The sequence below is a fragment of the Sorex fumeus genome, unplaced genomic scaffold (genome assembly GCF_029834395.1).
Source record: "Sorex fumeus unplaced genomic scaffold, SorFum_2.1 ptg000013l, whole genome shotgun sequence".
Taxonomy (NCBI): Eukaryota; Metazoa; Chordata; class Mammalia; order Eulipotyphla; family Soricidae; genus Sorex; species Sorex fumeus.
In genome coordinates this window covers 16,560,824-16,585,210 of record NW_026606070.1, presented here as the reverse complement: position 1 = coordinate 16,585,210, position 24,387 = coordinate 16,560,824, and the positions used below count along the sequence as shown (strand labels likewise).

The window sequence follows — 24,387 nt, the reverse complement described above, 5'->3', positions numbered from 1 at the left end:
GAATTCTTTCATGTTGTATATTCATTGTTTGTACACTAATACTCTCACAAAAATTTAAACTCCTTGATTTATTTGGTGTACTTGTTTTTTTTTGTTTTCTTCCAAGTTAGTTCAACCTTTTATAATATTATGCCTGTTTACAATTCCTAAAAAAACTATTTTTCTATCAATATTGCATTTAGAACTATTTCAAAACAGTGCCTGAGTCACTTTCTCATGATTTGGCTTTCTTTCATAGTAAAAAAATATAATTGGTTATGAAAATTCTTAGTTATGAAAATTCTCTAATTAGTTGGTTATGAAAATTCTCTAATCAGAGAGTGATTAAATAAAAACTAATAACATTATATGTACTGCCTTAGAATTGATAGTTTATTAATTGTTTATTCATTTTATTTTGTTTTTGTCTTATATTTGAGTTTCTTCTAATGCTCAACGTGTATTTCTCTTAAAGGCTTATGAAAATTTTGGCGAAAAAATGTTGCTGCTTCCGTACAGGTATGGAGCCTCTTGTCCGAAGCTAGATCACTTTGTGAGTATTTCAATCCATTTTCCAAGATACATAGGTGCTTATTAAACTAAGTATTGTCAGGAGTACACTTGAGAGGACAAAAATTACTTAAATATGTCATAAAAAGAATCAAATTCACAGATAAGAGGGAAAACATAGGAATTTACACAGCTATACTAGCTATACTAGCTATACTAGCATAATGAACGCTATTTCAAATTTCAAAAAAAAAAATCATAGACCTGCATCCAGTCACAATTATTTTGTTTTTCAGAGGGGGAACACATCAGGTGGTGCTCAGGGCTTATTTCTGGCTCATGGCTCTGGGATCACTCCTGGCTGGTTCCAGGATGATATGTGATTCTGGGGATCAGATATGGGCCCATGGTGTGCGAGACAAGTGCTCTACCTGCTATGCTAGTGCTCTGGCCCCCATCGTAAAATTTTAAAGGTGGAAGAAATCTTAAAAGTCACCTGAAAGAAAATATTAATTTTACAAAAGAGAAATTGAATGCCATGTTATATTTGCAAAATAGAAGCCTACCGCCTTTAACATTATTATCAAGGATCTGTCTAGTGATATCGTTTTGCTGGTAAAGTGTGTCCTATAGGTTCAATCTGCAACACCAAAACAACAACAATCAAAAAATATTCTCAGTAGTGACTCTTTAAAGATTAAATAAGAAATTAGTCTTGGGGCTGGAGCAATAGCACAGCGGGTAGGGTGTTTGCCTTGCACGCAGCCGACCTAGGTTCAATTCCCAGCATCCTATATGGTTCCCCTAAGCACCGCCAGGAGTAATTCCTGAGTGCATGAACCAGGAGTAACTCCTGTGCATCGCCGGGTGTGGCCCAAAAAGAAAAAAAAAAAGAAAAGGAATTAGTCTTAATGAAAAATTAGCAATATTTTTTATTTAATTAAATAACAAAAAATGTCCAAAGGTTTCCCCAAATTTTGGTCATAATCTCAAAAGGTTGATTTAGAAAAGAAATCATTCACCAATATTGCCCTATGGAATTTTCTTACATTGTTATAGGCTAAACACTACTTTCAGCTATTATATTGACTTCTCTATAATGTTGTGAATCTGAAAATCCTTAATTAGCAGAAGTTGATTTACATATTACTTCTTACTTTGTTTAATTACATTTCCCAATTTTTCTGATATATCAGCAGTAATTTTTAAAGGAACTATTATACCTACAATTCAGAAAAATGTTGAAATAGTCTTTTATTATATTGTTCCTTGGGGAAGCAGATAGGTGAGAATTGGTTTACTTAACTACTAAGTGCATTTAATGTTCCCCCAAAAGTAAGAACGAACAAAAGAAATTTGCAATTACTGATGTCTATATTCTGTTACTATGCTAAAAATTGTGTTGTATCTATTGTACCATGAAAATACACCATTTTGAATAAAATCTTCATTTTCCTCTATTGTATATGCAAATTCTACCACTGAGCCACCAATGCAGAGCCTGGCAAGCTCCCTGTGGCATATTCAATATGCCAAAAACAGTAACAAAGAGTCTCACAATGGAGACGTTACTGGTGCCCGCTTGACCAAATCGATGAACAATGGGAGGACATTGCTGCAGTGCAGCAGATATATGCAAATAGATCCATTTTCTTAACGAATTACCCAAGTAAATACTTTAGAATGAACCTTGTTCAAAGATGTAAATAGAAGTATTACTTTTGTGAGGCTTTAGTAATTAACTAAAGTGAAATATATTAAATCTGTGAAAACAATCTCCATATTTCATATGTCTACAGTTGCAATCCTTTCTTCTTTGAGTTTAATCAAAGCATCCAACAAAGATAATTTATAGACTGGCCTGTTTTGTCTATTTCTCCCATTTATGAGAAGAATATTTTTTAAGATAAAGCAATAGTAATAGAAAAAAATAGAAGAAAGGAGAAAGTGATAGGATTCTCTGATATTCTATTATGTTTAAATAAACTATATAAAATATAATAGTTTAGCCTCTATATAATAGAATATTGTCTATATCATTTTACTAAAGTACTAATTTTGGAGTGTATCCTTGTGGAAATTGAGATCTTTCTGAACAGTGAATATAGTCAACTATTCATACCTTTCCTAAGCTAGACTAGCACTAAAAGTTCAAAACCATCAATAGCCATCTTTTTAATAACTTCCTAATTTCCACATCACAGTGCTGCTGTTCTGCGTTCCCAGGCATCTCTTTCCTACTTTGTCTATGGTCCCTTCACTCCCCCTCCTCTCCCTCCCTCCCTCCTCTGGCCTGCTCACCCACACCCCCTCAGCCCCGGCCCCTCTGTGTTTCTCTCGTCTTTCCTTTTTTAAGTCAGATCGTTTGGCAGTTTAGAACAGTACCACTCAACCACTAAGACCTTCATTATGTAAAAGAAAAATGGCATCAAGGCCCCATTATTTTCTATGACTGAACTTCTCTTCTAAGGAGCTACACCTGGCTTTGGGCTCACTCTGGGTTCACGCCTGGCTCTTCTCAGGGATCACTCCAGACCATGGGGTGCTGTGGTACCAGGAATCAGATTGAACTCCTGTGTACAAGGCAAACCCCCTACCCACTGTGCTATCACTCTGGCCCCCTGAACCTCTTCTTAATAAGCAAATGGATTTATTGCCTGGGTGAAATCAGCTTGCCCTCTGCAAACATAAATAAGATATGGTTTTGTATTCCAGGTACCAAGTGGTAATATGAAGATTCTCCTGGTCTTTCTAGGCCTGCTCGGTTATTCTATTGCTATGCCAGTGAGTATTTTATTTATTTGTTTATTTATTTTCATTTTCTACAGACTTCTCTTGGTTTTATTATAGTGTATCTTGGAAGAAATTGGGCTTATCTCAATTGATGTTCGGAATTAATCACCCATATTTTCTCACTTTCAGATGCAAATGCCCCGAATGCGGGGATTTAGCAGTAAAAGTGAGGAGGTATGTATGATTATTCTTTCTGGAGATCTTTTCCAGAGTTCTTCAAAAGAGTTCGTTTTAAAACAGAGAATACTGAAAAACTTTCGAAGACTAAAAAACTTTCTAAGACTGGAAAATTATAGAGGGTTGGGAATTGGAAAGACTCAAATTCTCATCTAGTCTAACTAGTAAATTCCCTTGAGTTATTCTACTTAAATATTTAAATATCCCTTTTTAAGGTAAATGTGAATTTGTGTTCAAGCACAGGGAGTGTTAGCTTTTCCTATTTTCACATTTTCAAGCTAGCAAGGGTAGGCCATTTCTATTAATGGTTGTTAGACAGTAGACACTTGAGCTTATAAATAGTTTTTGTAGGACTCATATCCAGGTTCATTAACCAAATTCATACCCCGCAGAAGGGAGAATCGTCTTTTCAAAATGTTAGCACATTCTCAAATCCTAAACTGAAAGAGAAGAATATTCATTCCCTGTGTTTCTATATTGTTTTTTCTCAAAATAAAAGTTTGACTTAAAAATTAAAGTGCCATAGAGGTTGTTTTCGTTCCATGCTTATTTTAAATTCATGCATAATAAGAAAGAGACATTATAACCTATGTAACATAAAATCAAAAATTTAAATGTTGTGAATTGATAAATGAATATTTTTCACTTGGTACCAAATTAATGAATTTCTTTGGTTACAGATGATGAGGTTCAATCAATTCTTTATGAGCTCTCCTCATGTAAGTTCTATTTCTATTTTTTCTAATGACTCTGTATTTTTATGCAGATAAGTACAGTATAAGTATAGGTTTGTCTTAGTTAATAGAGACACACCGATATGGATGTCTTAATTATAATATAATTAGAAAATTTTCAAGTGAGTGAATTATTTTACCTACAAGAGTTTTCCTCTTATTCATAACTTTTGATCTTTCATGAAAACCAAAATTATTATTAGCTACCCAGGTTTTTATATTCAGAAGAAATTGTTTGTGGGGAAGAAAAAAAAGAAATTGCTTGTGGGAATAAATGTCATGCAAAATATACTCACAAAAATTACAACAGAAAAAAATAGTGTGGCAAATAGATGGAAATAGTAAACTTTATTTGAATTATCTTGAAAGATGACACTAAATTATTAAATTAAATTGTATCTCATTTAAATAAAGTTCGCTTATACTTATCACCGTATGCTGTTTCTTAAAACTAACAATGACTCAAGTGTTGCTTGCATCTTTTGGCATAAGTTTTCTGGCAAAGTTGTATGTAGCACTGCACTGTAGCACTGTCCTCCCATTTTTTCATAGATTTGCTCAAGCAGGCACCAGTAACATCTCCATTGTGAGACTTGTTACTGTTTTTGGCATATTGAATATGCCATGGGGAAAGTAGTATGATAATACAATAATATTTTATGTCTCTTAACTTTTGTAATGTGATTACAAGAACCACTGGGAACTGGAGAATGAAGGTCTTCATCAATTTTCTCATTTTAAAACAATGCTCAAAATTCCTGGGGTCCATTCCAGGTATACTGAGCCAATCTAGTCAGAAGTTCAATGCTTATGTGGTGCTCTGACCTCCTGGTGTTCTAGTGGCCATAGATCCACATCCAGATATGCTTGGGGCCCTCATAGGCCTTAGCGGGCAGCACTCAGAAAGCCATGCAGTATTGTGGTACCAAGCCCTAATCATGAAACCATGCAGGATCTTCAGTCATCAAGCTACATCTCTGGTTCTCATCAATTTTTCTCTCAACCCTTTTCTTTCAAGTCCCTCTGCACTTAAAAAGCATGTCATCTAAATCTGCCATCGTTTTTATCTTCTTTTCTTCAACTCTAGATTGGTCTAGCTTTCTCTAGCATTCATTCTCAATGTTTTGTTTGTGATCTACAATTTTCACCAACTTAATTTTAGTAAAATCCTGCATGATGCCTGATTTGCAATTTTACCTACTATCAATAGACATTCTCTAGTATTGTACACCTTATCCAGTAAACAAAAAAAAGGGCTGACCAGTGAATATTGGAGCTAGAAGGCACTATTAAACCAGGGAGGGAACATGTGAATCCCTAATATTGTAAAAAATTCTGATAATGAATTTGAAAGCTGATAAGAATTCTTTTTATAAAAAAGGGATTAATGAGTATTTACACATACCAAATTTTTATTGCCTCTCATTTTTTAAATGACATCATTTCTTTCATTTATTTTTGTGGGGTTTTTTTCTTCTTGTTCAACCTGTTTGTAACCAATCGGATTCATTTTGATTTTGTCATCAACTTCTCTATAACTTTAACTGTCCACCTCTTTCCTGAGTCAGACTTCAAAGTTAAAAAAGCATCTGTAGGGGGCTGGAGCAATAGCACAGCGGGTAGGGTGTTTGCCTTGCATGCAGCCAACATGGCCAACACAGGTTTGATTCCCAGCATCCCATATGGTCACCCGAGCACCGCCAGGAGCAATTCCTGAGTGCATGAGCCAGAAGTAACCCCTGAGCATTGCCGGGTGTGACCCAAAAAGGAAAAAAAAAAGCATCTGTAAATTTTTTTTCAACTGAAATTTCACACAGAATTCTGCTTTGGGATTTATTTAATTCTTTTTCTAAAAGACTGAATTCACTACTTTTAAGATATTTGAAGAAAATGCTGGCTAACGCTCTGGGAGCTTCTACTATTGAGTCAAGTTCTTTAGCTGAGCTTTAGAGATGAAATTTAACCTAATTCAGGTTATTAGTAACAAGGATTTAGGTTGTATTTGTGTTCTTATTTGAGTAAAAACTTCCTATAAAATTTGTTTTCATGCCTCACATGTCTGAGCTCCTAGATCCTAGCTCTAGTACTGCAATAAATAAAAGTTCATTTTCCTTCATGATTACTGATATAATGAGTAATCAAGGATGAAAGGATTCTGCATCTCAGCCCTGTGTGGTTTGACTGACATCTGCTTCCCTTTCAGATGTCACACCTGGGTCCCATGTATGGAAGTGGAATGCCTCCGCTCTTTCCACAGTATCATATGCCAATGTGGCCTCAACCACCACCTCATATGGGGCTTCCACCAAAATCACCAACTCCTCCATCACCCAAGACTGATCAAACTCAAGAGACTCCTAAACCCACCCAGTCTCCACCCACCAAAACATCAAAGCCGCCTGCACAGCAGTCACAAACGACTCCTTCTAAGCCCCAAGAGGAACTGCCACAACATCAGGTGAGATTTTTGAGAAAAAACATCAAACCAGAATATGAAATGGTCTCAGGGGGTTGAAGAGAAAAGGTACCCTCACATACACACTTCCTCCAGTGTTTCTGAAGGGAGGTACTGTTAGGTATGAAATAGAATCATTCATTAGACATTTATTTCAAGGTTATACTTTACCACCAATCCAAAATTCCCTGTGAGTCTTTCATCCTTTCTCGTATTAATGATTTCACAAATACTTAAAGAAGCTCCTTTAAAAATAAAATAAAATTCAGTTGCAGTGTGAGATAGCAATATGAGCCCCAACAGAACTGGTAGGAAGCAGAGATTCAGCCCTACCCCCAGCTCTTGTGTAAGTTGCTAGCTGAGAAAATGATCTGATAACGCTAACTGTGTTCCACCTATGCTGTGATTGTCTAAACCACTTCCATGAAAGTGGTTTATTTATTACTTCTGGATAGCATGGCTTAAAATTCTAATTTCAAGATAAATTTATACATATTTTCTCAAAGTCTCATTTAGAACATTATTTTTTAGATACGGAGAAGACAAAATGAGTTAAAAGATAGTCATGAATTTGAATCTTAGCTTCAATCTTTTGCCAGCTATGCGGCATTTGGAGCAAACGGTTTTCCTTCTCTGTACCTCAGAGTTTACAGAAATGGGCAGAACAATGCATGGATTTTCTAGTAATGTGAGAATTAAATGAGTTTGCCATTGTAAAGTGCTCAACACAGTACCTAGAACATAGGTGTTTAATAAAACTCAGAATGGTTGTTACTAGTATCAAATAACCTAAGAAATTTCAGTGTACTTCAATGTAAATGTAGACTCCCAAGTTTCCCATAATTGTATTTATAGGCATATTTCATTTTTTTTCTTCTCACTTTCACATCACTCTAATTATTTCTTTTTCTCCAGGCGTACCCGCCATTTGGGTATCCCTTCCCACCACCATGGCCAATTCCACATGTAAGTTTTTTCTTTATTCTTGAAGTGAAAAATATTAGCATATTTTATTTCAATTATGAATTCATATAGTCTAAGCAGAATGCCTTATGCTAGTGAGTAGAAAGCATAAAACATCAGAAATCATGAAGGAAAATTAATTTTTATTTGTTGTGGAACTAGAGCTAGAATTCAGGAGTCCAGACATGTGAGGCACGGAAACAATTTTTATAGGAAGTTTTTATTCAAGTAAGGACACAAACACAACCTAAATCCTCTGTTACTAATAACTTAACTAATCAATTAATTTTGTTAAAAACCATACTATTTCATTACTATTTCCCACTTCCCTAAGAGATTAGAAAACATAGAAATTATCTTCACTTAGTATCATGGGAAATTTAAAGTTGACATTATTTTTTTGTTTGTTTTATGTGCCATACCCTGCTGTAGTAGGAAATACTCTTAGCTCTGTGCTCAGGGATCATTCCTGGCAGTGCTCCATGAGTCATATTTGGTGCTGGGGATTGAACCTGGGTCAGCCATGTGCAAGACTTTACCATTGAACTATCTGTTCAATAAAGTTTTGAATTATTAAAAGAATATATAGGGAACTGAAGGTAAAGCTCAGAAGTAGAACACATGCTTTGCATGTGTGAGACTCTGGATTCTATTCTCAACACTGAAAAACAAATTAAAAGAAGAAATAAATTAGAAATTTATTTCAATTGCATAAGAAGCACTAAAAAATGTGACATACAAATTAAGCACTTGGAACTAAAGAATTATTAAAAGCCATTGTTGCTGACAAAAGCAGCAAGAAATACTTTATTTAACGTTCATTGGCATTGGGTTTTGTTATTTATAATTTGATAATGCTTCCTTGGGAGTGGGTGGTAAGATCTTAATTGGGGTTTAAGGTCCAGGCCCACTCCTGGCAATTCTTGTCCCGGATGGATGGATCTGACATTTGAGTGCCCAGATCCAGGATTTAATGCCCTATGGGCCTTGCCTAGGATGAAATCCAACCCTCTGAGCTCTCTCCTTGCCCTCCATCCCCAAAAATCTTCCTGTTTCTTATGAAGAAGCCAGTCATTTCCCAGAGTAAGAATTCCTTACCTTTTTTGTCCCCTCAAAGGAGTGATTCTTTCACTGGTGAGACAGAGTGAACTAAAGGAAAACTAAGCAATACCAGATTAAGGTTTAAAAAGTACCAGAGCATGATTCTCTTGCTAAAGCAGCTGTTACTTTTCTACTGAGGAAGTTTTCAAGATCTGTGGAACTGAATTTTCTTCTCTAAAACCTCTCTTGAACAGCAACTTAGTCTCCACTTAATTAAAAAAATAAATCCTGCTCAAATGAAAATATCATAACAGTAATCCTGATTATCCAAATGTGAATCAACATAGTAAAAAATTATGTTAGTCTCCATTATTAGATGTTACAATAGAGATATTTTCATTATAATAATATTCATCTCTCCCCCCGCCTCCATCTCTTACATGATGACGGGGGAAACAGGACTAGGTAATGCTAGGAGATTCGGCCATGGTACTTTACTAATCTAAACTCCAGATAAAGAATTTGCTTACTAGTATTTACTGATAAATTATGATTATTAGAAGCTACATAAAGTGAGTTGATCACTCAGAAACTAATACACCAAGATAAACTACTAGTTTGAAATATTTAAGACACTTTGAACCTTAAAAATGGCAGCATATAAGCAAAATGAGTCACAAAGAGAGGGACAGACATAGAAAGATTGCATTCATCTGGGGAATGTAAAGTAACAAAATAGGAGACTAACACCTAAGAATAGCCGAGATAAGTACCAGGAGGTTCACTCCATGGCTTGGAGGCTAGCCACACATGCTGGGGGAAAAGGCAGCTCAGATAGAGAAGGGAGCACCAAATAAAGGGTGTTGGGAGAATCCTCCCAGGATGGGAGATGCATGCTGAAAGTAGACTATAGACTGAACATGATTGCCACGCAATGCCTCTTTTGCAAACCACAGCACCCAAAAGGAGAGAGAGAGAACAAAAGGGAATGCCCTGCCACAGAGGCAGGGTGGGATGGGGGGACGGGGCTGGGGGGTGGGAGGGACGCTGGGATCATTGATGGTGGAGAATGGGCACTGGTGGTGGGATGGGTACTCGATCATTGTATAATTGAAACCCAAGCACAAAAATTTGTAAGTCTACAACTATACCTCATGGCGTTTCACTAATAAAATTTTTTTTAAAAATGGCAGCATAGAAAGTGGTTTTCCTGTGCTCATTGTGCTTTTCACCTTTCAGAGGATGCCACCAGGCTTTGGACGTCCCCCAAGTAGCAATGAAGAGGGTGGGGTAAGTACAAGTAAATGCTAAATTTCCCATTAAAACTTCCAGTCCATTAGTTCCTGCTTTTTTCCTCTCTTATTTCTAATAAATTAAAACCTAAACACCCATGAGTTAAGAAAAGATGAAATAAATCAAACCAGCAATTTAAAATAAAACGTGTTACTTCATCTCTTGTCCACGTGAAATAAAATCTCTTTTCTTTCCTCTCCTCCCAATTCAGAAGATTAACCTCACAAACTTTGTTCCAAGTTAGTTCTAGATTCTAGAGAGGGAGAGAGCAACTGTTCTCCCCAGAAAGAAATTAAGTAATTATTTACTTAGCTCCCATATTGTACAACCAAGTTAGAGCTTAGAGAAGATAAATTACTCTTCTGATTTACCCTCTGAATTAATGGATAAACCAGAACAAAAATTTTCTGAGAACTCTATGTCTTTTTAATTTACTACATCACACAGGTAGGCACAAATATAGGTCACAGAATGTTAAAAGTGTATTTTAGGGGTTGCCAAGATAGCTCCAAGGTCCGGAGTGCTTGCTCTGCAGGGAGAAGCCCTAGATTTTATCTCGTGGCACTGCATGATCCCCTAAACGTCACAGACATACAACCCCTAGTACATATGCCAGGAGTAGCCCCCCACCCCCTCCAAGCGCTGTCAGGTATAGTTTCTGCCCTGCCACCCAATCAAACAACAACAACAACAACAAGTTATTTTAATGACTTGTAACCCTAGAGTTTACTTCATCTTATTCCCTAAATATGCAATAGGTCCAGATTAAATACAGGATCCTGATATTTCTGAGGAATCAGGGCTAAGAAAGGAGTTAACATAGTGTCAATGAAAAATCACTCTGGAAAGGGCTGAAAAAATAGTACAAGCATGAAAGTGCTTGTCTTGCATGCAGTTGGATCCTTTTCACTGTCACCATGTATGGTCCCCCCATCATCAACAGGAGTCATTCCTGAGCACTGTCAGGCATAGCCCCAAAACTAAAACAACAACAAAAAAAAGGAAGAAGAGAAGACTATTTTACAAAAGTTAAAGAACTTTTGTAAAATCCCAAAATAAGTTGCCCCCCCAAAAAAAGAGACAAAATAAGTTGCCCCAAATTTTTTAAATGGTTCAAATAATTTTATTCATTCTCAAAACTGGCATCTTAGGAGCTGGAGCGATAGCACAGTGGGTAGGGCGTTTGCCTTGCATACGGCCGACCAGGGTTCTAATCCAAACATCCCATATGGTCCCCTGAGCACAACCAGGAGTAATTCCTGATTGCAGAGCCAGGAGTAACCCCTGAGCATCGCCGGATGTAACCCAAAAAGAAAAAAAAATCCACAAATATATCATGAGAAAATGAGAGAATAACCCAGGCAGATTGCAGAGACATATAAGATGTCTATGTTCTCAGCCAAGGAAGTGGTTCAGCAAAAGAGCACTTGCCTTACATGTGTGAGGTCTTGGATTTGATTCCCAGGACCACATTAAAAAAAAAGTAGTAGTAGTCTGTATGCCACTTCCTGGGGATTCTGCCCAGTGTCCTAAATTATCTGGAAGATACCTCCTCTCGTATATATCTTACAACCTCCATCCACAGATAGAGATAAAAAATATTAAATCAGATAACTTGATTTAATATTAATACATAATATTAATATTTATACTTATGTTAATTTAATTCATATATTTAATATTCAGATAACTTTAATATCTGTCTAATATACTGAACAAATTCACTGTGATTAAATCATTTGTTGAGCAAAACAGTTCTTAAGCACATCCACAGTGCTAAGGATTATGTAAACAAGGTCAGAAAAAATGTTTTCACTCAAAACCTTCATGTGGGCAATTCAAGTAGGAGAATTCCAGGAAAATAGGCCAGTGAAGTTCAGCAGATTAATTGTTATGGCAGATATCTCTACTGCTGTCAACACATAACCAGTGAATGTCAAATTCTGCCCAGGGTCAGTCAGGCCAGAGAAAAAAAAGTATGCAGGCTAAGTCCTGAGGGGTGAGTCGTTTGACAAGAAGTGTAGGTACAAAGAAAATTCAGTATGAAGTAACGGTGCTGAAAGCGCTGACCACAGAGACTAGTCAAAATAAGGAGGAGTTGTTCAAAATAATTTTAATTTTTATTCAGTTATGGTAAAAACAAAAAAAAAACACTTAATATACAATTCACCCTCTAAACAAACAAACAAAATTTTTTGAAGCAATTCTGTTATTTACAATCCTTTCACAAGAGGGCTTCATGCATGTAATACCCCAAGACCACGCTCCACAGCAGTGTGTGCTCTCCTCCACGGTGGTCTCGGATCCCCTCCTAAACACTTTTTCCCACCTTGATAAGCTCAGTTCTTTAAAACCAGTTCTCAGGTTCTGTTGTCTTTAACAATTTATTATTCTCATACTATGTTTCTTAAGCAAGAAGAAGAGTGGTGTTGACTATAAGTACAAGGCTGTACATACGGCAGATCTCTAGAGCTTCTTCACCTCACTTAACCAATATTTTGTTCCTCTAGATTATTAATTCCCTATTTTCTCCTCTTTCCAACTCCCAGAAATCACTGTTTTGCTCTTTGATACCATGAATTAGTCTCTCTTAGATACTTCATATAAATGGATGAGTGTGATATTTGTCTTTCTGTGTTTGATTTATTTCAGTTACCACAATGTACTCAGGATTTAATCAAGCTTTGCTTACTGCAAAGTTGACCTCTGTTTTCTAGACTAAATTCCGTTCCATTATAAGTGTATGTGCTACTTCTGTATCCCTTTATCTGTTGATAGACTAGGTTGTTTCTAGAACTTATTCATTGTATATAATGCAGCAAATGGTATTTGTAGTAGTTGTGATTTGCAATTGCATAAAATACATAAAATGGGGCCAGAGAGATAGACTAGAGGCAGTTTGCCTTGCATGCTGCCAATCCACTTCAATTCTGAGCATGTTCAGAAGTAACCCCTGATCACAGAGGAAGAAGTAAGCCCTGAGCACAGCCAGGTGTGGCCCAAAAAGGAAAGAATAAAATGAAGATGAATGTAATAGACAAAAGATAATTATAGAAAATATTTCTTTTATTCCAGAAAGCAAAGAATAAAATGAGGATGAATATGATAGACAAAAGATAAATTGTAGAAAATATTTCATCTTAAATTTGAAATACATGAACTGAGTTTAGTCCAAGGTCATACTAGCAATATTGGATAGAACAGGGACTTTGACTCTTGTCTACCTAGAGCCCCTTCCTTCACAGCATGATGTACTGCTTTATATTTTATATTGTGGGGGTTAGAGTTTATCCTATAATGCAAGAGTAACTTGAAATAACATTTAAAGAAGAAAGTGACCAAACTTTTTCACATGTCCCACACCCATTTTCTATTACTGTGATGGCAATGGAGAAGCATAATTCAAAGAATGTGACCTGCAAGAAATTATCCACAATAACCTGTAAGAAAGCAATTTCTAAAGCTCAGTGTATTGGGGATAAAGGAAGAAGTAACTAGGATAGTGAATTTAGATTTGGTAGTTCTCAGTCATTAGTCATCTTAAGGAAATAAAGAAGATGGCAGAAATTCAAAAGACCAGGTAAATGGTAGTATATGTTGCTTAGATAAAGAATATTGGAAAAGAAAGTTGGGGGGAAGGTTAGACCCATCCAGTTAGAGGTACTCATGAGATCGTCAGTGATGTAGTATTGTCTCAACCTAAGAATACATTGACCAGCCCAAGAGTAATGGCTTTGGAAACTATTGAACTGTAATTGTACTGAAAGAATTGGCCTGCAATAGTTTGCTCAAGATGGTTCTTTAAAACATAAACAAAAAAATGAGGAGGATTTAAAATAAAACTTTAAGAAATGAAAAATTTTAAAGCTTAGATTTAGTACCCAGGTCTAGAAAAATGAAATTTTTTCTGTTCTAAATTTTTAACGGTCACAAAGTAATAGTACCAAAATAAACAACTAAAAGGAAGAAGAACATGAAAACTAAGGAGAAATTAAATTTCAAGAAAACATAGCCAAGGAGAGTAAAGGAAGCATGAGTATTCACAATTCCCTACAACATGTTTAAAAAGCAAAACCATGGTGGGAGCCCGTAATTATTGATTTCATTCTTTCCAACAGAATCCTTACTTTGGATTTTTTGGATTTCATGGATTTGGGGGTCGTCCTTATTATTCAGAAGAGATGTTTGAAGATTATGAAAAACCCAAAGAAAAAGATCCTCCTAAAGCAGAGAGTCCAGCCGCAGAACCCACCTCTAATTCAACTGTTCCTGAGTCTAATTCTACCCAACCAAATGCAGCCAGTCCCAGAAATGACACCATCACAACTGGAAACCCTGCAAACAACCCTCAAAATGGGATCATCCCATCCCCTACAGTTAATATTTCAGGCCAGGGAGTATCAAGAAATCAAATCCCATTGGGACCACGTCACAATTTTTATGAAAATTATCCAAATCCTAATGTCAGAAATTTTCCAGCAGAAAGACAATGGCGTCCCACTGGTACTGTCACATGGCAAAGACAGAATGTGCCTTTTTACCGAAATCAACTATATCAAAGAGGTCCACGGTGGAATTCCTTTACTCTTGAAAACAAACAGGGTATTCGTCCTGGAATTCCATTTTATCGCAAAGCTTATGCTTCCACTGCAAGAGGCAATTCTCCCAATCAAGCAGGAAATCCAGCAAATTTCAAAAGAAAGCCTCAAAATCCAAATAAACAACCTCTGGGAGCCAATGGTGCCCAAAATGTTCCTCTGGGTCCTAAAAATGATATTGCTGGTCACAATGAAAAAACTCAGAATCCAAAAGAGAAACCAGTGGGTCAAAAAGAAAGAATAGTAACCCCTACCAGGGATCCAAATGGTCCCTGGAGAAATTCTCAAGATCTTGGAGCTAATAAATCAAACTATAAACCCCCTAATCCTCACCCTACGGGCAACAGATTAATCCCAAATTTTAATTCTGTTGGTCAGCGTGAAAATTCTTATTACCCAAGAGGAGATACCAGAAGAGCTCCAAATTCTGATGGACAAACCCAAAGCCAGAATTTGCCCAAAGGGATTGCTTTAGAGCCAAAAAGGATCCCATATGAACCAGAAACTAATGGCCCAGAAATAAAGGCCAATACATATCAGCCTCCATATCCTGCAGAAATCCCTTCTTCAGCAAGAGAACATTTTCCTGCTGGAAGAAACAGCTGGAATCATCAAGAAATCTCTCCATCTTTTAAGGGAGAGCTTGGGAGGCAGGAAGAACGCTTACCCCTTCCCTCTCATGGCGCCAGAGGAACTATTTACTATCCTGACTATAACCCCTATGACCCCAGGGAAAACTCACCATACCAGAGAAACAATATATGGAATGAGGGTTATAGTCCTCCCAATACTATGGGACAACCTGAAAGTCCACTGTTCCCCATGAATACCCCAGATCCCAAAGAGACAGCTCCTTACAATGAAGAGGACCCAACTGATGGGGATGAAACCTTCACAGGACAAAGTCGATGGGGCATGGAAGACACAAGGTTTAAAGGAGGCCCATCCGTTAAGCAATACGAAGGTGAGCAGTATACCTCAAATCAACCAAAAGAGTACCTTCCTTATTCCTTTGATAATCCTTTAAAACCCAGAGAAGATTTTCCTTATGAATTTTATCCCTGGAACCCAGAGGAGAATTTTCCATCATATACTACAGTTCCTTCTGCCCTACCACCTGTGGAAAAGAGAGGCTATTATACTAATAATGCTATTGGACAAGAAGAAAACAGTCTGTTTCCTTCTTGGAGCTCCTGGGACCACAAAACTCAAGGCCAAGGAGAGAAAGAAAGAGGTTCATATTTTAATGGAAATTTCTGGGATCAATCAACAAACTTACACAAATCCCCAACTAGCCCACCACACCAGAAAGAGAACCAGCCCTATTCCGGTAACTCCCCAGCTGGACTTCAGAAAAATCCACTATGGCAAGAAGGCGAGAATGTGAATTATGGCATGCAGATTACTAGGTTAAATTCACCAGAGGGTGATCATCCATCTTTCCCAAGCTTAATTTCTCAAAGTCACCCCACAGGTCAAAATGAACCACACGCATTTCACCCAAACCATAGAGGTTCTTGCTGTGTGGGTGGTTCCATGGGACAAAAGGACAATCCACTTGCTCTTCAAGACTATACTCCATCTTTTGATGTTGTACCAGGGGAGAACCAAGATATTAGCCTTCTGTACTCAGAAGATAGCCATACTAAACATCCAAGACATACCATTTCTCCCACTGGCATCATACCGAGCCAAAGAAATAGTTCCGAAAATGGACTTCTTGGAGAAAGTGAACACCTGAGTCACTTTGGAGATGATGTGTCCACTATGAGGAGGGATACACCGTGTTCCCTAAAAAATCAGCTAGGCCCTGAAGGAGGTGTGCCCTCTCCTGAAGTCAGTTCCCTTCAATCAAAGAACACACCCTGTTTCAAAAATGATGTTGGAGGAGATGAGAATAATGTTTTGGAACAAGTATTTGAAGACAAAGAGTTCAGTGAAAAAAATGTTGACCTGACTCCTGAACAGCTTGTTATCAATACAGTTGATGAAGGTCCCAAACCAGAAGGCATCCTGAGTGAAGTGCCAGGAAATGAGGACGAAAGACAAAAACAAAGACCATCTAGTATCCTACCGCTACCATGCTTTGGCTCCATATTACCAAAGTATCACTCCTCCAGCACTGGACGTCCATCTAGCATTGGAAACCAAGGCCCGTTTGATGAGAATCCAAATATGCCTGCTGAAATTCCTAATTCACTGGATGGGCTAGCTATTGGGACACAGTTTCAGAATATAAATGTAGATCCACTTAACACAGGTGAACATATTCCATTTGATGCCCTTCAAACCGGCACCAACCTACAGGATCAGGTACAAGACTGCTTACTACTTCAGGCTTAGGGATAATTTCAACGAAGAACCTTTAGGAAAGGAAAATAGCTGATAATCTTCTGGGGGTCCCAGACACCCCTCCACTCCCCTGACCCAGACGCAAGACTTTTACTACCTTCTTCCTGATCCTTGTGACTTTTCCCTTTCCAGCAATAAGAGTAGCGGCCCTGGTGACAATGATGAGGCTGGGCCTCAGAGGTCCTAATATGCATATACCTTTATAAAGGCAGGATGGCTAAGACCAACACCACCTTGAACATAGAAATCACTCACCTAGACTAATTTCCCTCTGCTTGCAGTTCTTCCTTTTTTTCTCAAAGATTCATACTTGCAGAAATCAACTGGTCTTACAAGACAAAAAAGCAAATAAATAGCATTTCATGAACGGAGATATGTACATCAGTATAATCCTGATGCATTGTACATTTTTTTCTTGTGTTAATTTTTGTTAGTTTTTATTCCTATTGATATTCTTTTTGTTTGTCTTTTTTTTTCTTCCACTGCCTCTTTCTTGACCTTATTGTTTCTTTTCTTTTGGAGAGGAGAGTTGAATCACCCTTTTGATGTTCTAGTGCTGCTCCCAGCTTGGTTTTCATGGATTACTCCCTGGAAGTGCCCAGAGAACCGTGCGGTGCTGGAGATGAAACCTAGCCCCCTGCATGCCTTTGAGCTATTTCTCCAGCTCGTATTATTTCCTTTCTTGCCTTTCTTCTCCCTTCAATTTCTCAGTCATCATTTTTTTACATTGTCTTTTTTCTTTCCCATCTTTCTCTGTCTTCTTTCTCATTGACTTCATTAGATAAATGGCATGGTATCATTTACTATCACTCACTAGTCTTTACCTTCTCCACTATTTTTTTCTTCCCATCTTGATGTTCCTTATATATCATTTATCAGTCAGTCTTTTTTCTGCTCAGAGCTCCTTTCTTGCCTACTATTTCTTTTTCCTAGTGCACCATTTGTATATCTTAAGACTGTATATCTTAGGGCAGGAGAGTTGCACAAGGGTTAAGGTTAACACAGGGGTAAGGTGAGCCAAAACCCAGTTTGATGCCTAGCACCAGATGCCCCCCACAGCACTTGGTGAAGGAATGGAGGCTCTGGAGCACCAGGTGTGGCCATGGAGGCCCCTGAGCATTACAGGGTTGTCTTGGTGACCTCTGGGACCCCATACATACACAACCAAAAAAATAACTACATATCTCTCTCTATTGTTAATCTCCTCTCTAAATTCTACACTAACTTTTTTGTTTTGTTTTGTTTTTGGACCACACCTGGAATCCTACTCAGGTAGGTTAGTGCTCAGGGGGTTACTCTTGGCTCTGAGATCAGGAATTACACCTGGCTGTGCTCAGGGAACTGTATGGGATGCCAGGGATCAACCCTGAGTTGGCCATATGCAAGGCAAAGTGCCCTACCAGCTGCACTATCTCTCTAGCCCTAATCCTAAATTCCTTAACCTGGTTAATTACTGAAATACACATTTTTATAAATAGTAACCACAGTACAAACTTTTGTTTTTTTAGAGTCTTTGCCAAATAGACAGCTCAGTTAGAGTAACATAATCAAGAAGTAGAGGGTGCCCAACCTCGTTTTCTAGAGTTCAAAACCTGGGGACAAAGTTTGAGAGGTGGGAAAGAAAAAGCTGTCACTATGGGACTGAGCATCCTGGTAAAGGAAATAGAAGTATTGGGTAGGGATGAGTACAGCTCAGAGTTAGACCTCTTGTCTTGTATGTGTAAGGCCCTGGGTTCGATCCCCACACTGCCTAAAACAGTAACAAAACAGGAAGTACTTACAGCATCTCACGTCTACCTGATAATATACAGGATCTGAAAGTTCCTAAACTTCCCAACAAAATAAGAAAGATAGTCAATGGTTAGTTTTCTATAAGTGATTCTACCAATACATACCAACTCTAAAGACTTATTCTTAATGTCCTAGTAGAATTATTTATAGATGCATCATACCTTCATATCTTGATTAAACTGTGTAAATTATTTTGTAAAGTAGATATTACTATTTTGCTTCGCTTAAATATATCTATGTGTGTGTTTTTTAAGTGGCATTTCATCCTATCTGTATATTGTTTCTCAGAAGAAGAATTCTTGGAATGATCCAGAAAGTTATCTTCTAACTCTAAGGAGTATTTTTAGGAGAAAATTTCCTGGGATAGATAAGAAGACCTCACAAATTAGGAAAATATAGTGTTGGAAATCTCCCAAGAACAGTTATCTTATGCTCTAAGTCTTTTAAAGTTCCTAACACGATCTTTTGTATATAGTAGATAGCCAATAAATATTTATCAACAGACTGTTGTTTAAAAGGCTTTTAAAATGTTTAATGTTTAAAATCCCATCCTGGGATTCACTCACATCTCAACCTGAGATGTGTAATTCTTTTCTTTTACACCTTATGGCAGAACTTACCTTTGGCTTTCCACACTCTGGAGAAGCTGGTGTTCTTCCTTAAATGCTCTCACAACTGCCTCATATTTCTCAAAATAAAATTATTTGACTTAAAAAATAACTTTCAAAGTTCTGCTGAAAAAACTACAATGTGTTTTTCCTACAGAAAATCTGGGAGACTAAAGGAACCAGAGCACTGCCCTCTGTCAAGTATGCATATATTTTTGTATATTTATATATACAAATGTATATATACTTTTATCATAGATGCTCAGGCTAAGGAGGCCTTTTCAAAATAGATCATCTAGGCCAACATTTCTCAATTTGAAAACATATGGCCAGGATTTTCCAAGGGTGTTACAGATGAAAATTATGTAAATAGGGGCCCATGGCTGGAGACCAGAAGAACAATTGGTGAGCCGGTAGGGGGACGGGGTTAGGGGAGGCCCACAGAAAAGAAACGAGTTCAGAAGGCCACAATGGTCAGGAAAAGGTTGAGAAACAGTAATCCAGGCCTGCCACTACCTACAGACATTCCCCACAACCATTCTATATTTTAATCACAGTGAAAAACCATTCACAAATTCTGTATAAAACACTTTGCTACTTTTTAAGGTCCATTGTTGTTGTTGTTGTTGTTGTTGTTGTTGGGGAGGAATGGGCCAGGTTTCTAATGCAGGGCCACATCTGTGACGCATGCACTCCCACAGGGTCACATACAGGCCCTCAGAGTTTTTCATAAGAACTGTCGAACCATGGGGCCAGAGAGACAGTAATGCAGGTAAGCGCCTTGCACCTTGCTGACCTAAATTCAATCCCCAGCACCACATCCGGTCCTTGTAGCTCCCCTTGAGTGATACCTGCACAGAGCCAGGAGGAAGCCCCGAACAATGCCAGGTGTTGCCCAAAAAACAGACAAAAAAAATTATCTGACCCAGAAGGGGACTGATGGCTTAACCTGCTTGGTTGGCAATCCCTAGTTCAAACCCCTATGCTGCCTCCTGCACTAAACTGATCCGAACAATCCTTCCCCTGAAAGGCTTCCTTCTCAGGAAGGGCCTCCATACTGCAGTACACGCAGAGGCACTCTGTAAAGCCTCCCATACCAAACATGCACCAACATGATCCTGGTCCCCCTAGGCTGGAGTCCTCAGCAGGGGGGCAATAAAGGATTATCCTCACCCAAATAAACCTACATTGTTCTGCTTCACTATTTTTCCCAATTGTTCTTTGACTCGACAGTTGAGACTTTCATTGTAGGCATCTCATTCAGTCCAAGATTTCTTCCCAGTGTGTGGCTCTTATCTTAGTTTTGGCAGCTATGTTGATAGGCCTACATCGATGAAGCATCCTGGCTTAAATTATCATCAAAGATCACTGTCAAGTAATCCGTAAAAGGCTCAACGAGACAGAAATATCTATTGCATTTGGGAAGACCATTCTTCTCAAAGTGGAAATGAATATATGAATATGGCCCTGTGAAAAATGAATCTTCATTTCATCCGGACAGTAATTCTTCCACAAACCTAGATATCAGATCAAGAGTCCCTTGCAGGAAAGAAATTATTCTGTATGCTAATTATTGAGAAGTTTTCGGCTCTTCAGGTGAAGGTCCCATGGTGATGACGGAGCTCTGAAAATAGCCATTTCTGTCTCTGGAACCCCCAACCACCCCCATCCCCTAGTGAGTTCCTGTTTAGTGAGCAGTCACCTATAAATTCTCAAATGTCTGGGGAGGAAAACTTTTTTTTTTTTTGCTTTTTTGGGTCACACCAGCGATGCTCAGGGGTTGCTCCTGGCTCTGCACTCAGGAATTACTCCTGGCGGTGCTCGGGGGACCATATGGGATGCCAGAGATTGAACCTGGGTCAGCCGCATGCAAGGCAAACGCCTTACCCACTATGCTATTGCTTTGGCCCGAAGGAAACATTTTAAAAGGCAGTTATGTAAAAATATTTCTCTTGCATTGATTAAGTAGAGGAGAAAATAATGCCTGAGAATGACAAGGACAGGTGATAACCCAGAAAGGCTAAAACTTAACTACTTTGTAAGCTTTCCCATCTCACAAAAATAGATTTCTCTCAGGTAGTTTAGCACTGACTGAGTTGGCTGGAGGTAATTTTGCACTTTTTCACTTTAAGCAAGAAGCAAGCAGAACATGATAAAAACCAGTCCTGGTTGCCTCTGAAAACAGCCTCGTAGCCATTCTCATAGAGATTCTTCCTCTGGCTTTTTGCTCCCCCAAAAGGAAAGTCATTAAGCAGTCATTACCCCCACCCCACCCCCACATGACTCTCCAAAGAGAACACAAGACATTGCTCCGAGTTTCCTTCATTACTTATTTGACATCTCTAGGCCCAGTTTGGTTTTCCCCTCAGGCTCTCCCCTCTCCTTCAGCCATGACCTTGAAGAAGAATCATCTCAGACTCAGGAAACCCGACTTTGTTTCTAAAAACCAAAAGGGGAACCAGAAATGTTGGAATTAAAATCAATGGTTCTGTGTCTCCTCCACAAAACCCCAATGGTTTACCTGTGACTCAAAATCCCAATGGTTTGCCAAATGCCCAATGAAACTCCAGAAGAAAACTGCACTAGAGAGAACATAGATGATTGCCTTTTCACAACAGAATACATAGCAGTTGCGTTAGACAGGGGGAGTTATTTGTTTTCACTTTTTCACTTGAAGTACCATGATATATGATATCGGTAATGATAGTGTTTCAGAAATTCAGTGTTTGAACACCACATCCTCAGACCCTTACACTGAGGTGAAGGTGGATTGGCCTAGAATTACCCCAGGTCCTCCTGAGCACCACTAGCGAGGCCCCCAAAAATAATAATAATAATCACTGTATCACTGTTATCCCATTGTTCATCAATTTACCTGAGCGGGTGCCAGGAACATCTCCATTCATCCCAGCCCTGAGATTTTAGCAGCCTCTCCCCACTCGTCTTTCCCAACGCTGCCGTATTGGAGGCTCTTTCAGGGTCAGGGGAATGAGACCCATTATTGTTACTGTTTTTAGCATATCGAATACACCATGGGTAGCTTGGCAGGCTACTACTACTACTACTACTACTACTAATAATAATAATAATAATAATAATAATAATAATAGATTTAAATAAAATGTTTAAGTACTATCATTATAAAATAATTTGAAAACTTGTTAAATGATAAAAATTAACACAGAATACCGGCATGTGATGTTAATATTTCATCTTATTGTCTCTTATTTGGGAGGGTGGGATGGAGAGTCTTAATTATTTTGCGAAATATAATTATTTCCCATCACCATTTACAAGCAATTTTAATAAAATTCAAACCCTTTTTCATTGTAAAATATTCTGAAATATGCTGATATGATCATTCCCTTGATGTTAAACTTTCTTCTGAATTTTCGTGGTCATAAAGGAAACGATGATAAAATTTTAGGCCTCTTTGTCCTATTTCTTACTGTTTCCTCAGAAGTGTAACTACTATGCGAAATTCTCTGACCACATATTTTAGATAAGATATATTTGAATGACAGTATTAGTTTTTGGTCTTCACAGTCTTGGAGTTGATTATCAGTTCCTCATGTACTAATTTAAAGTCCCTAGATGATTACCTCATCTCTTTGGGGCTCCATTTCATCATTTGTAGGAGGAAGATAGGCAGTTAAGGATTAAATGAAACAATGTTAAAAATTTATGTATGTTTATTTCACAATTTAACCACTGGGTGGAGGTAGAGGCTTTTCCTCCTGACTTGTTCCAAATCAGGGGTTCTCACCCAATTCCCAAAAAAACACCCGGTAATGTTTTTCGAGATATGTGATTTCTCCAGCTGCATCTCCAAACTTTTTAATCAACATTTCTGTCCCTGGGGTTCACAGGTTATTAACAAGTTCTCTAGGGGCATTTCAAACTTAAAATTATTAAGAATACCAATGTTTACATTTTTCTCTAATTTGTTGCCCTGGCAGAGAAAAAAGCCAAGACACTGAACACATAAAAACAACTGCAGTTTATAGCACTGTAGCACTGCACTGCACTGTCCTCCCATTGTTCGTCAATTTGCTCGAACCGGCACCAGTAACATCTCCATTGTGAGACTTGTTACTGTTTTTGGCATATCGAATATGCCACGGGGAGCTTGCCAGGCTCTGCTGTGCAGGCGGGATACTCTCCTTAGCTTGCCGGGCTCTCCGAGAGGGACAAAGGAATCAAACCTGGGTTGACCTTGTGCAAGGCAAACGCCCTACCAGCAGTGCTATGACTCCAGCAATTTATAGAAGGTTATGAAATCCTACAGCTGCACTAAATAATATGCAGTAGACTTCAGCGTTTATCTTTATTTGCTTTTTAAAAAAATAAACAGATCATTGTGTTTACAAAAGGAACAATCTTGGATTATAAGTGAATTTGTCGAATATCCTTTAGTCAATAAGTAAAAATACTATAGTCTAACTTGAATTTATCGGCTCAGCTGCCCTACCACTCCCAAACCAAATCCTGGAAAGTTCTCACACTTTTACTGTTCTGCTGCTCCCACGGGAGGGATTTGGGATTCTGTTTCTCTTGTTTCCAAACCTGTATACCTACAATTTATTATTGCAAAAGTGTAATCATGGCTAAGTATCAAGTTATATGCAACCATTAAAAATGACAATAGTGTTTAAATGAAAGCTGAATTTTTGACTTGGGTTTAGTGATTTCTTAGGCTCTGGCACAAAGAAACATTTTCCTTATTGCTCATTAACATAGTATTTCCTGCTTGGTCCTTAAGCAAAATGCTAATTTTTAAAGCTATACAGAGGTGAATAATCTCGCCAATAGTACATACTTGTCTTATAAAATACCCACAATGCTCATTCTATCTTTTGGAAAACAATATGGACACTTCACAAAAAAAAACTAGAAATAAACTCTCATAAGACTCAGCAATTCTGCTTATTGGCATTTACCCTAAGATAGACACATGTGCTCCTATGTTCATTGCAACACTATCCACAATAACAAAAACCTTGAAAGGACCCATGTGTTCAAGTATGACTGGGCACCTGCCACAGAGGCAAGGATGGGATGGGAGGGATGGGGGTGGGAGGGATACTGGGATC

General features: G+C 38.0%; 1 protein-coding gene across 1 annotated transcript; it reads left to right on the top strand.

Annotated features, from left to right (window-relative positions):
* Positions 1-478: 478 nt before the first annotated feature.
* On the top strand, positions 479-16,886 carry ENAM (enamelin). Its single transcript, XM_056111495.1, has 8 exons — positions 479-532; positions 3,205-3,273; positions 3,412-3,456; positions 4,140-4,178; positions 6,397-6,651; positions 7,564-7,614; positions 9,892-9,942; positions 14,064-16,886. Exons 1-8 carry the CDS (start codon positions 479-481, stop codon positions 16,884-16,886), a joined length of 3,387 nt encoding a protein of 1,128 aa, XP_055967470.1.
* Positions 16,887-24,387: the final 7,501 nt, after the last annotated feature.

Bases quoted from the DNA above. Each gene is read 5' to 3' on its own strand.
- ENAM (XM_056111495.1), top strand. From the start codon at position 479: ATGTTGCTGCTTCCGTACAGGTATGGAGCCTCTTGTCCGAAGCTAGAT. The intron at 6,652-7,563 runs GTGAGATTTTTG...CTTTTTCTCCAG, and splicing joins AGGAACTGCCACAACATCAG to GCGTACCCGCCATTTGGGTA. The intron at 7,615-9,891 runs GTAAGTTTTTTC...TTCACCTTTCAG, and splicing joins CACCATGGCCAATTCCACAT to AGGATGCCACCAGGCTTTGG.